Here is a 13,315-nt window from a genome sequence, read left to right as displayed (position 1 = left end):
AGCAGGCGTGGCTTTGTGGAAACCCACAAGGGTAAACAAACCTGCTAGAATTTGTTTTTGCTTTTCATTAAAGCCCTTCAACAATAAATAAGAGACAATAAACGAATTATACATAGATTATGAATTTAAAGGGTTCGTCAAATCTTCTACTTGTGGGACACGAACAGGCGATGAGAAATCCGCTAATCCCAACATCATGGTGGCTAATGCGCCGAGCCTGGTTTCCATAACAACGAGTCGATCCATACATCCGCAGATCTGACAACGCGTGATTCTCAAGCGCGTGCCTGAGGCATCGCTGACGTCACTGACGCTCCGGTGCCCGAAGAAGCGGCTGGCCCGCAATAACAAATTGGATGAAGACAGAACTATTACTCCCATCCATTGGAATCAGTTCAAGATGGCGTCCGAGGTGGAATACGAGTCGATTTTGTGCGTGAAACCAGATGTAAATGTTTATCGCATCCCGCCGCGGGCGTCGAATCGCGGATACAGGTGAATTATAGGATGTGAGGGCCTGAGCCCTTGGCTGGTGTCTGTTCTGTAAATAATCTTGTAACTTAATACCATTTTGCCGCAGCTGTATCAGCACCACACTCCTATTACGAACGTTATTTGATAATAAATAAAGCATTTATGTCACACAGTCAGTGTTTTGTTATTGGTTTAAACACGATAGAAAGAAAAATATCTTGTAATGTCAGATGCTTTGTGTGTTTGCGAGCTCACGACTAAAAGGAAGAGGTGTAGAATAAGCAGATACATATTTAATGACACTTTCATGTGAGAGCTTATCTCATTGATTAGTAGTATTATTCTGGTTATACAATATGTTGTTGTGTTAATGTGTTGGTGTGAAATGTGTGGTTTCAGGGTCGTATATGTGGTCCAGTCTATGTAGTGTATAATTAGTCCTAAAAACTCTTGCCCACAGAGAATGTGATACTTCACTGGCACACATTTAGAGGAGAAATCCCACTTGTATTCCTTCATGAGCAGCTTGGAGGCTTGTGTCAGTTCTAAAAATTGAAATTATATTGCTGGATTTGCCATAAATTGTCGAAAGATGTTAAATGTCTTCTGTTCCCACTGTCTTCTGGTTATTTTCACCAGTCATTTTCTGGATTGTGTCTTCAGGTGAAAATAACCAGAAGGCGGTGGGATAAGAAACCATTAAATCCCTTTCCAGTTATGCCATTTTAATTCAAACTACAAGATAAGAATAAAAAAAGAAGTCTGCAAGAATCATTTACATTAAGATCAATAACATATTTTGGAAAACCGGTAGGATGAATATTCAAATACATTTTTTGACAGTTAATCCCTTTAGAAGAGTGTTTAAATAAAACAGAAAATAATTTATATTATTTTTGTTGTTAAGGTCATCCAAAATATATTTCCATTTTTAAAAAAAACCTGTGAAGACCATTTTCCTTTGATGGACCTGAAATGACATGTCTGCTGTGATAATGGCAGGGCGGCTGACTGGAAGCTGGACACTCCTGACTGGACAGGCCGTTTGCGCATTACAGCAAAGGGGAAGGTGGCTTATATAAAATTGGAGGACAAAGTCTCAGGTTAGAAAAAAAAAAATGACCCAAATGTTTGATTGGATGACTCTCAGAGACATCTTTGCAGCAAAAGAAACTCCTAGTTGTCCTTTTTCTATGATTGTCCTCAGGTGAGCTATTTGCTCAAGCGCCGATAAATGAATATCCTGGCATTGCTGTGGAGACCGTCAGCGATTCCAGTCGCTATTTTGTTCTCCGAATACAGGATGACAATGGTTAGTGTATGATTTAAAATGACCTTGTTTTAGATACCCTGCCATGATAGAATGTCTTGCAGATAAGTTATACTTCACTTCTGTATTACAGTTTAGACATGCGTTATCCTTGCTGCCTGTATTTTAGGTCGGAGTGCATTCATTGGTGTTGGGTTTGGAGACCGAGGTGATGCCTTTGATTTCAATGTCTCCCTGCAGGATCATTTCAAGTAAGTTCCCTTCAAAATTCCTGTGAATGTTTATGACTAAAAATGCTTTTGTATTTGTAGTGACATCTTGGATGCTCTTTGGGGCGTAATAAGCAATGTTAGTATGCACACTCTTTAAAAAAGGTGGAATGGAACATTTCTATGGATTTTAAAGGTTCTTCATGGAACCATCAATGCCAATAAAGAACCTTTAGTTTTTTGTACACTGTGCAGTTAGTATTTTATTTATTTTATTTTATTCCTTAATCTTTCCTTTTCTTTTCTTGTAAGGTGGGTAAAACAGGAGAATGAAATCAAAAGTTCTCAGGGTGTAGACTCAGGACCCAAACTGGACCTAGGCTTCAAAGAGGGACAGACCATCACGCTGAATATTGGGGTAAAACGAAACTAAAACAGCTAAAAACTACTTTTGGAATTGGATTTAAAGAATATCTGATTATGGCCTTTCTTGCATCACTACATTTTCGTAAGAATATTGTCATGCCCTCATATTATAAATAATCATGCATTTGTGTTAAATTAGAGAAATATTTCTTTGTATCAAGCAAGGTAAAAAGAGGGACAAGCCCCGCCCTCAGAGCTCAGGAGGCTTGGGGCTCCTCCCTCCACCTCCAGGAGGAAAGATAGCCCCTCCTCCTTCGTCCAATCACAACACAGTACAGCCATCAGGAGGAGCGCAAACAGGTACATCAATTGACATCCTTACTGGTTAAATATAAACAAAAGCATCCTCTTTTCTTTGATGCCCTGGATTAGATTATGTGTAATATATTTATTCTGTAAAGTAAAATCTGACAGTGCTTTTTTATTAAAGGAACCATTTATCCATTTACTCCAATTAATGAGTTGAGTTATCGAAACAGATAATGTAGAAATTCAGCATTGCATCACTTGCTCACCAGTGGTTCCTCAGCAATGAAAATTTGTTCCAATAAAGTAAAGAGCTCATCTATAGTCCATCTTGGATGGCCTGAGGTTGACACATTCAGCCAGTTTTACTTTTTGGTTGAACTATTCCTAATGAATGAACTATTTACAGTTATTATTGTTCATACAAAAATAATTTTAATTACATTTATTACTCTGTTCTTTTCTGGACCTCACTTTCTTCTACTTTTAGGATGTTTATTAGAACTGGACAGCAGTAACTCTAATACAGTGGTTCAGTCAAACCCCAGCTCTGACCTGTGGGGTGACTTCTCTAGCTCTGCAAGGTAACGTGATTAGTGACCTTGATTCTTGACCATTGAATAAGTTTCTGTATTCAGATATTACTACTGGTCAGTAAATATTGTCATTAAACTGGTCTTAGACCACTACCAGTATAAGCACTTAAATCTTTCTTTCTTTCTTTCTTTCTTTCTTTCAGCTCTGTCCCTCCTTCAGCACAATGCCAAGAACCCTCGTCTGGGAACTGGGTGCAGTTCTGAAAAAGTTTTATCCTCCTTCATTCCATTATTGTTCCTATTCCTCCATCAAAACTATTGCAATTAATAAGATAATGCATAATTGTAGCGGCAAGCTGTATGTCATGCGGCTAATCTTAGCAGAACACAGAGGCGAGAAATAGGCTATTAGGAATTCTGTTAGGATCAACCAAATGAAATTATGAAAAAGATTGTATAAAAGAGAGGAACATCCCATGGGGGTTATATTTAAAACTTTATGGTAATGTTTTGAAGATTGTTCCAGTATCTTTACATTTGTCCACAAGGTGTTGGATGTGTCCATTTTGTTGTCATGACCTGTATATGTTTGTCTTTGGAGGTTTTGGAGGAGTGAATATAGGTGTTTGAGTGTTTTAAAAAAAGGCAGAGATTTTGTTTGAAAGTGTAGAATTTAAGTGAGGTCTGGTGGATATGTTAAGAGCTTAACATCTTGTATGTCATAAGAATATATAAAACCTGAAGGCCACAGTGTTGAAGAATTATGTCCCTCAAATAAAGGGATTATGTCAAGATATTCATTACATATCCATATTGTCATTTACTTAACTTACATAGTAATTTATGTGTTAAACAAAAATAAAATGTACAAAAGAATTACAGCACACATTGCTTCAAATGTGATTATTTTAAATCATATTAAATCTGTGGAATATGATTCTTAAAAAATTGCATTTGCCCTTGCAGTCTATAAAATATATTTAAGTGCTACAATACTTTATACTTAACTCATTGAAACAAATGCAATCACATTGCTGTTATGGAGAACCATAGTTTGCATTAGGATTTGCTATATAAAATGTATGATTTCCATTTTGGGATATCTAACCTCTTGATGCCAAAGTACTGTACAACAGTTTATTTTTCTACTTTGTTGCCCTTATAAAATGTTAAAAGTTATTACTATGTTAATAGTGTTCCACCAAAACACCACACTTACTACAGTGTCACCCTGTCATGAAATAAATATTCTACTCTTTATTCTATCATGGTCTTAAAGTACTGTAGTAACAATAACTGAATACTAATTTGACTTTTACCTTGACATATATATACAATTCTTCTAGCTGAGTCCTCTAACATTCACATTTGACTCATTTCTTATGCAAGAGTTTGTTGAGGGATTTAGTATCTCAAATGTATTCAATATTAAATAATGTTATATGGCACAAGTAAATATATCATATGTTCAAGAAATGGTTTTAGCATTGAAACAAGTAGTAGAGATAAGTGAACTCTCTTAGCTTTCTTATCTCTCTTAAATTTCGTGTTAATAGTAATGTTAAAATCATAACTGAGATTGGCTTTTTATTTACTTAGTGAATGTCACTGAATTCGTGAAAACTACTAGATTTGGAAAGTAATTTAATAACCACAAATACTTTTTAATCTGCCTCATGTCAAATAACATTTGTGTTTATCAGTTTGTGCTGCAAGCCCCAGTTTAAGATGCTTTGGAGCATGGTAGCTGGTGTAAGATGCTCACGAGTCATGTGCTAGAGCTTATTGGACCAGCAACGAATACGTTCCCAGTTTAAGGTTGCTTTTGGAACATGGTGGCCGTTCCTTTAATGGCCAGGTTGGACCAGCTTGAAACCAGCTTAACACTGTCACTAGCGTAAGATGGATTTTCAGCAGATGACCTTAGGCAATGCAGCTGGGTCTCACATCTGTTTCCGTTCATTAGCCTTTATCTAGCTAAATAACATCTTCCTGACTTTTCTAAGCTGCTTTGATTGGTTGCGCAATAACTACCATCAGCCTGTACTTCTCCGTTTGGCCACCAAACGTCTCTGTCACACAAGTGCTGACTATTTTCAGAAAACATTCACACCTGCTCTTTATCTGTTGTGATTAATGACTTGTTAATACCCTTTGTAGTTCCCTTAATCTGTCTGATCGAGCTAGTTTTTTTTTTTTTTTTTACAACATCATTCTGTTTGGCTTAGTTTTTCATTCTTACAAATGTTTGCCTGTACCCTTGACTCTTTTCAGTGGGTTACAGTTTAGATAATTAATTGGATTGCTTTTGAGCTTTGAACCATGGCATCTATTAACGGGTTTTGAGATTTTTAACCGTTCAATTGGATCCTGTTTCAGTTGATCATTGTCATATACAATTTATGAATGCACCAAGACTGGAGAAACTTATTAGTTACTCGGTAGGCCTACCTAATTTTTCTCAACTGCTTTATACACTTTCAGAAGCTTATGATGGTTGTACTCAATTTCTTTTTGAATAAGTATGGATTATCATACATGGGTGTAATTAATAAAAAAGAAACTAACTAAAAGCAATATAAATATTATAATAAACCAGTCTGTTATGAACAATAATTATTGAGTTGGAGGAAATCTTTGTGCAGTTCATTTTAATTAATAGTAATAACATTTAATGTATTGAACAGAACTGAAGTAAGTGATTGACTTACAATTTGGTCTTGTTTTCACATGGCTTTAGAACACTTGGAATATGTTGCATTATTACACATTTACTACATTGAAAAGAGTGGCCTATATATTATTCAAAATTTCTCATCACTTTGGAACAACATAAGAATGAGCAACAATGATAGAATTTTAATTATTAAGGAAGCTAGTACTTAAATTAATGTTTAATTACAGTATGTGAAGTGAGATTTTGGATCAGTGGGTTTTTTAAATGGCCAAGGCTTCAGTGCAATGGTGCAGAACTAGAAACCAAACGATGAACAAAATGTCCTGTCTCTCATTGTGGTAGTAGGATACAGTGTGAAGATTTGTTTTGAAAAGTTGTGAGGAAATGTTCTTGGCTAATAAATCGGGAGCATGTTTGGGGATCAGCTGTTCACTCGTTGATGCAAGTTTGAATCGGTCCTCATTCAGAAGTCTGAATGTGTGAGTGACGTGTCAACGTGTGTTATTTGGCACCACCCTGTCAACATGTCTCAGATTGTGGACTTGATCTTTTTCTCTCTCTCTCACACACACACAACATTTGTTCTGCTTAAAAGTGGCTTTTATTAGCAAATTGGACACTTTTGCTGATGATCAGGGCCGATTTCCCAGTGCTATAAATTCATCAAATTTATAGACCGATATTTCTCACATTTACTTACAGATTAATATATGCAAGATGACAGCATACTTTCACACTTGCATAATTGCAAATAAATGTGTTTTAATGTAGTATATCAAATGAAAGGTCATATAGACAGCAGTTGGTATACTTAGAAGGGCTGTCAAATGATCTTCGTGGATCTTCTCCCTTCATGTAATGAGCTATTTCAGTTGTTAATCTCTTAACAAGGTGCCTAAATAACTTCAGATTGAAAGGGCAAAATTTGACACTAGTCTTTTTTTGATGTCTTAATTAAGAAGCCTAGACTGTATTTGTGCAGTTTCTTGTGCAAATATTTGCCTTTTTAAATGTTTTAAATCTTTTTTCACATTTTTTTTTCTTTTTCTTTTTTCTTCTGGAAAGTCAGGTGAACTTCATTTGTTTACGGTATATATTTTTTCTTATTTGATGTTCCAGACTTTATGCATATTTATGCACAGTTATTTTAACTCTGTGTATTTTACAAATATGGTCTTATTTACTGAATAATTTACAATGTTATGATTTCATGGATCATTTGAAGGAGTCTGAACATAAGCCAAAGACCTATCCGTTACATGTAACTTCACACTTTTTGTGTGTGTGTGTGTGTGTACAGTGTTGATGAATGGATGGACAGTTTGGAATGCCGAAGTGTGAGACACTTAAAGATCGGTGAAGACTGTGTGTGTTTGCCCATGCATGTGTATGTGATTTCAAGTGCGCATCTGACAGAGGTGATGATGGCTAAAAGAGTTTTATTAATGGTCGGGGGGTTATTTTTAAATCTAGGACACGTAGTGTCTGAGTGTTTGTATGTGTCTGCATGTCTTCTGCTGAAACTTGAGAGATGTGCTCCTTACTCTTACACTCACAAGCGCTCCACGTGAAGATGCCCTTTCATGAGCATAATGTAGGTTGTTAAAAGCCTAAATATGATTTTAAGACAGGAGTGAACATTCCAAACTTTATGACGTTAAGCGAATATAAAAACATTTATATAAACAAATAGTTAACAGTTCAAAATGTTGGAGAAAACAGATATTTATTGATTCATTTTTGTATAGACCAGAGCAAACTGTGAAATTTTGAATCCTTTATTTTGATCAGTTTGAAATTTAACATTTCTATAATTTCTATCACAAGTTCCCAGCATTTTCCCCATGGACACCTAGGGGATCAAGATCCCCCATATGGGAAATCCTGCTTTATAATGCATGCGTGAGGTCCACCTAAAAAACATTTATTATAAATGTGCCCTCGTAATCTTTAATCAAAAACAACAACTTGCTCTCACAACAAAATCTTTTCACTGATTTATCCAACAACCTGTCATTTACTTGAGATTGCTGCAATTAAGAAACAACGAGCCAACCAATTCCAGATGAATGAAATCATATATAAGAAGTTCATTTGGACTTTAGAAAGTGGAGATGGCAGCAATATTTATTTAGACTCATAAACACAGATATTATTAAGATGCCTGCAGATCTTTAGCTGTCACTCTTGTCATATTCTTGGTACGGACTTCAGGATATAGCATTACACTGATCTTTGTGGGAAGCACATTGTTTTGTAGTGTAGTAATGTTGCTGGACTGTGGATGGAGCCCAAGTTTTTTTAGAAATACTGCCCCTTTTCAATTATATAACCCTTACCAACTCCATATACTGCCATATTCTTAATCCAGATGCTAATTTGTGCTGCTCTTGGTAGTCAGTAGATCTATAAAGACCAGTGGCATTGTAAGAAGATCAACCGCAGAGCTTTCCACTCTTGTGCCGAGTTTCCACCAAAATTACCCGTAACATATACCCGGAACTTTTTTTCCCAGGAACTTTTGTGTTTTCAGTGTTTACAGCTAAGATCTAGTGGTCAGTTAGGAAAACAAACTCTCAGCTAATAATGCATAGGATGCACAGCAGGCTTATGATTAAAACTACCATCAGAACTACTTCTAAAAGGTGACGAGTGAATGACAAACTAATGATCTCCGTCCTGCCTTTTTGATGCATCACCCACTGACATCCTTGTCCAATAGCCAGGCTCCTCCCAGATATCTTTCCACCTCATCTGGCCTGCCTCGAAGCCTGAACTGTGGGTGGAGCAGGGCCCTAAGAAGACAAGCCGCAAGAGGAGTGAACGCCGCAAACTGTGGTGCCATCTGTTGGAAGTTTTCAGGCTGATGTGATCCTCTCTCCTGTGATGGTGATCCTTCCCAGTTGGTCCATTGTAGATAGCATTTATATGCAGTGTTGTCTGAAACAGTCTCAGACCATGGAAGGCTCCCCATTAGCATGGCGTAGATTAAAATGCCTAATGCCCAGCTGTCTGTAGTGGGATCCACAGACACCAACATCCTGTGAGTCTTTCCAGAGTCGCCTTTTTGCGTGTTTCCATTTTTGTCCATCCCCAAGTTACCCAAATGGTTCTCTTGGTTCTTCCTTGCCATCTCAGACTCGGGTGTGCAGTAAGGGGAGCTGTACCACACGCATGGTACCCTGGTGCCTTTAGCCTTCACCATGCCAAAATCACCAAGTTTGACCCAACGACACTCACGGTCACACAGGAAGATGTTTTCCGGCTTGACATCACGGTGGACAAAGCCAAGGGAATGGAGGTGAGAGAGAGCACCGCTGATCTGGGAAGCCACTCCTTGGGCACGGCTCTCTTCAAGACCAACCTGCGATTGAAGAAATCAGTTTAGACAAAGGGTTTCCAGTCCTGCTTCTTGGGTGCCTGGAGTTTAGCTCTAACCTGCCCCAACACACTTGTCTGAACGTTTCTAGTAATTCTAAAGACCTTGTTTAGATGGTTGAGGTGTGTTTTATTAGGACTTAAAGAGAGAGTTCACTGAAAAATGAAAATTTTATGTTTATCTGCTTAGTCCCCAGGGGATCCAAGATGTAGGTGACTTTTTGTCAGTAAAACACAAACTGAGATTATTAACTCTCACTGTTGCAGTCTGTCAGTCCTATAATGTCAGTGGATGGGTATCATGGGTTTGAGTGTCATAAAACATACACAAACAAAACCAAATTAAATCCTGTGGCACTTGATGATACATTGATGTGCAAAGACACAAAATGTTCGGTCTGGACCACTTGAGAGATAGGTGGCGGTAATGCACTTATGAGTCTGCGTCTGCCGTAAATCAAGAAAAAGAAGACGACGTCTTGCACAGACTGAAGAAAAAGATGTGAAAGCGTTCAAGACAGTTCAGACAATGCGGTGAAAATCAGAGGTCAAAAAACGATAAATAAATACACAATTGCACAGACTGATCGTTCTGCGTCTTGACTCATCAGTGTATCATCACAAGCACCAGGGTTTAATTTGGTTTTGTTTGTGTATGCTTTATGATGCCCAAAGCCGTGATTCCCATCCAGTGACATTATAGGACTGACAGACTACAATGGTTTGAGTTTAAAAAAAAGCTCTATTGTGTTCTACTGGCCCTCCAGGATCAGGACTGGACCATCCAGTTGTATGCAAGTTCGGTCCTAGAGAGCCTATAGCTGCAGTTTTCAACTCTGGCCCTTGAGGTCCACTTTTCCCTGCAGAGTTCAGCTCCAACCTTAATCAAACACACTTGAACAAGCTAATCAATAGTGCTGTAGTCAAGTCCAGCTTTGTCGAGTCCAAGTCAAGTCCACGAACAGGACTAGTTGATACCGAGTCAAGGTCGAGTCGAAAGATGTTAGAGCACAAGTCAAGACCGAGTCCAAATGAGACAAAAAAAGGATTCTCTTCAAGACCACATACTTAACAACTGATAATGGGAGAGACAGCATGTCTCCTATTCTAAGAAAATAATTGTATTATTATTTGTTATGATTAAAAAGCATGTGCAACGTAACAACTCTGTAGGACAGGGGTCTCCAAACTGAGACCGGACTAGAGTACTACAGCCCTACTAATCAAGGTCTTCAGGATCAGTAAATCAGGTTTGAGCAAAGGCTGTAGCTAAACTGCAGGAAAGTTGACTTTGAGGGCCAGAGTTGAAAACCCCTGGCCTATAGACAGGTGAGTGTGTTTTTCAGGGTTGGCAGCAAGCTCTCTAGTACCGAACTTGCTTACCCCTGATCTAACACAGTAACTTCAGGTCTTGGAGTCTCTTCTAATGATCTGATGAGTTGAATCGGGTGTATTTGTTTAAAGAGACATTCAAAATTTGCAATAATGGGGATATAGGCTCAGAAACCACTGATTCAAACCTGGACTGTGTAATCCTGCTCCTTGAGGGCCACTATCCTGCAGAGTTTAGCTTTGGTTCCAATGAAACACACCTGATCCAGCTAATCAAGTTTCTTCAGTATTGCTAGAAACATCCAGACAGGTGTTCTTGGGCAGACTGGATCTAAACTCTGCAGCATGTTAGTCCTCAAGGAGCCATCATCATTAAGAAGTATGAAACTTGATGTCAAACTTTTACCAACCTCAGGAACGATGACATCATATAGGTCGCCATAAAGGCAAGGTTGCTGGGCGAACACATAGTGAGTAGGAGTTGAGAAAGCGATGCCTAAAGCTGAGGTAAGTGAGGGGTGGGTACAAAAGGCCAAAGACAGGTTATATTCCCTCAGAAAGGACAGTAGAGATATGTCGTCTCTCAGGAAGAATTTAAGGGCCATTGGTGTTCCTAGATTCCATGGAGATTTGGAAGAATAATGGAGATATTGTCAAAAGGAAAGGAAGAAGGAAGTAGTATGCAGTAATCAAATTCCCAGAAATGCGATTATAGCAAGGATAAGATCAGATGAGAGAAAAAAAGGAACATAACTTACCTCTCTTCTTGTGCACTGCTAATTTGACTTTTCCATATGAACCCTCTCCAAGAAGTTTAATAACTTGGAAGTGATCTAAAGGCTCCAATGATTCTAGAGACTGAGCCTTTAAGTGACAGAGCTCATCCAGAAGTCTTGTGGCAGTCTGTAATAACAAAACTAGGGTGTCAGGGTTGCAGATGGACATGACAAACATTTAACAGCTAATGTAATTTGAGGGAGAATTTGCATGCCTAATTTTCCACTTTGTTTCAAAGACACTAAATTAGATGATATTAGATTCAAAAAGTCTTAACTGGCATGGTACCCATGCTTTTTGTTGTTTTTTTTTCCAACCTTTTTGGGGTATGTCAAACAAGGTTTCACTAACTGTCAAATACCACAAAATACCTTGTTTAAAGTAAACAGGATCTGGCTGGATCAAAGATAAACTGCTGGGATCTGTCACGGCATACTGTTATAAGGTTGCTACAGCAAAAGGGGGATTTGGGCCTCAGTTCTGAGGATTGGCTATTCTGTCAACACATCTTAACTGTCCCCAGACAGCTGTGCTATTCAGCTGAGCTTCATAGGATTAAGTGTTCTGTTCAATAATAGTATTGGTAACTGATCAACATTTATTCATGTAGCATGTTTGAATGGAATGCATCATTTGTATTTGAACTGGATGTAATTTCAATATTATTTTTTTTTGTCTGTTTTTAAACTGTGTAAGCTTTGGTGTCCCTAAAGGAGAAGGCTGCACTCTTTATTAAAGCAGCAGTTCAGGATGATGGGGGACAGTGTTGCATAAGAGGGATAAGGTGCACCTGTTGGGCATCAGTTGTGTGAGGACAGACAGCTCGCCAGAAGTTGTGTGTGGTTAACCCCTTGTCGAGAACAGCGATTTGGGCAGCAGCACATAGAAGTTCTTTGGGATTAGTTGTGAATGTTGTAAATCACTGAATTACATAACTTGTTCTGAAAACCCTTTGAGGTATGTGCTAGAATTAGTTACAAATGTAGTCTGACCTTATGTTTTGCACATTATAAACTTTGTTAAAACTTACATTAAGCTCTTCTATAACTAAATGACGTCCCTTTGAAATTTTATTCTAAAATAAGAATTTTTATTAGCATTTATTAGATTTTGTAAGTTCAGTAATTTCACAATGAATAGGGTCTTTTCATTGCTATTAAAGTGAAATAAATGAACATAAATATAGGAGCCTGACAAAAATTTTAATTTTAGAAGAAAATTTCAGACAGCACTTAGAGACTTTTGCATCTGAGCTCTTCATATATACCCAATTTGTGATTTATATCTCATAATTGCAACTGTTTCTCTTAATTGTGACATTTTCTCATATAGTTTTACTTTTATGTTTTGCAAAGACTTTTTCTTGTTTAAACTTTTTTCACAATTACCTTTTTTTAATCTTAATAAAGAACATCACAAAAAATAACATTATAAAATATATTAATATACAAAACATTATACTATTTCGTAATATAAAATGCTTACTGTATTGTTGATCATATACAGTACATGCCTTGGTGAGTGTAAGAGACTTCTCTCTGAAACACTGAATAATCTTTCTAATCTTCTGAATGGCAGTGTACATAATATGGCCTATGGCATCAGCCTGTGTGTTATTTTAAATTACATTGCATGCTATATAAATTATTTTACAATTTGTGTATAATCCATTTAGAAGAGACCTTTTGAAAGAAATGAAAAGACTTACTGTCATGTTTGATGCTGTTGAAGGCTGAAAGTGAATTCAGAAGTGCAGTTCTCTATTGGTCAATTGTCCCATAAACTGGGTGCTGAAAGCTGCAGTTCAAATGGGCAACAGCAGGTCAGCCAGTCATACATCAATTTACAGATACTGATTATTTTGCTTCTGAGTGCATATCCTGATTTATACTGAATCTGTCCTCTGCCTTATATAGTTCAATAGTATCTCTGTACTCTCAGTCTCTCATTCTCTCTCTCTCTCTCTCTCTCTCTCTGTCTATCCAAATTT

The 13,315-nt window shown here is 37.5% G+C and overlaps 2 protein-coding genes across 2 annotated transcripts; one reads left to right on the top strand and one right to left on the bottom strand.

Moving 5' to 3' along the window:
- The first annotated feature begins 145 nt into the window (after window positions 1-145).
- Window positions 146-4,426, top strand: necap1 (NECAP endocytosis associated 1). Its single transcript, XM_026290104.1, has 8 exons — window positions 146-495; window positions 1,477-1,577; window positions 1,682-1,786; window positions 1,914-1,995; window positions 2,266-2,371; window positions 2,541-2,679; window positions 3,116-3,209; window positions 3,365-4,426. Exons 1-8 carry the CDS (start codon window positions 401-403, stop codon window positions 3,423-3,425), a joined length of 783 nt encoding a protein of 260 aa, XP_026145889.1. The 5' UTR covers window positions 146-400; the 3' UTR covers window positions 3,426-4,426.
- A 3,612-nt stretch (window positions 4,427-8,038) lies between these two features.
- Window positions 8,039-13,310, bottom strand: LOC113120156 (serine/threonine-protein kinase SBK1). Its single transcript, XM_026290098.1, has 4 exons — window positions 13,034-13,310; window positions 11,307-11,451; window positions 10,959-11,161; window positions 8,039-9,202 (listed from the first exon to the last, which is right to left on the bottom strand). The coding sequence occupies exons 1-4, from the start codon at window positions 13,037-13,039 to the stop codon at window positions 8,534-8,536; spliced, it is 1,023 nt and encodes a 340-aa protein (XP_026145883.1). The 5' UTR covers window positions 13,040-13,310; the 3' UTR covers window positions 8,039-8,533.
- Window positions 13,311-13,315: the final 5 nt, after the last annotated feature.

Source organism: Carassius auratus, chromosome 19 (assembly GCF_003368295.1).
Source record: "Carassius auratus strain Wakin chromosome 19, ASM336829v1, whole genome shotgun sequence".
Lineage (NCBI taxonomy): Eukaryota > Metazoa > Chordata > Actinopteri > Cypriniformes > Cyprinidae > Carassius > Carassius auratus.
This window is presented reverse-complemented; position numbering and strand designations above follow the sequence as displayed.

What these genes read in the sequence shown, in the direction of transcription:
- necap1 (XM_026290104.1), top strand. Translation starts at nt 401, where the DNA reads ATGGCGTCCGAGGTGGAATACGAGTCGATTTTGTGCGTGAAACCAGAT. An exon ending in CCGAATACAGGATGACAATG is followed by an intron (nt 1,787 to 1,913) that starts GTTAGTGTATGA and finishes CCTGTATTTTAG; the next exon opens with GTCGGAGTGCATTCATTGGT. An exon ending in TCCCTGCAGGATCATTTCAA is followed by an intron (nt 1,996 to 2,265) that starts GTAAGTTCCCTT and finishes TTTTCTTGTAAG; the next exon opens with GTGGGTAAAACAGGAGAATG.
- LOC113120156 (XM_026290098.1), bottom strand. An exon ending in AGCAGTGCACAAGAAGAGAG is followed by an intron (nt 11,162 to 11,306) that starts GTAAGTTATGTT and finishes CATGGAATCTAG; the next exon opens with GAACACCAATGGCCCTTAAA. An exon ending in ATGATGTCATCGTTCCTGAG is followed by an intron (nt 9,203 to 10,958) that starts GTTGGTAAAAGT and finishes CTTCAATCGCAG; the next exon opens with GTTGGTCTTGAAGAGAGCCG.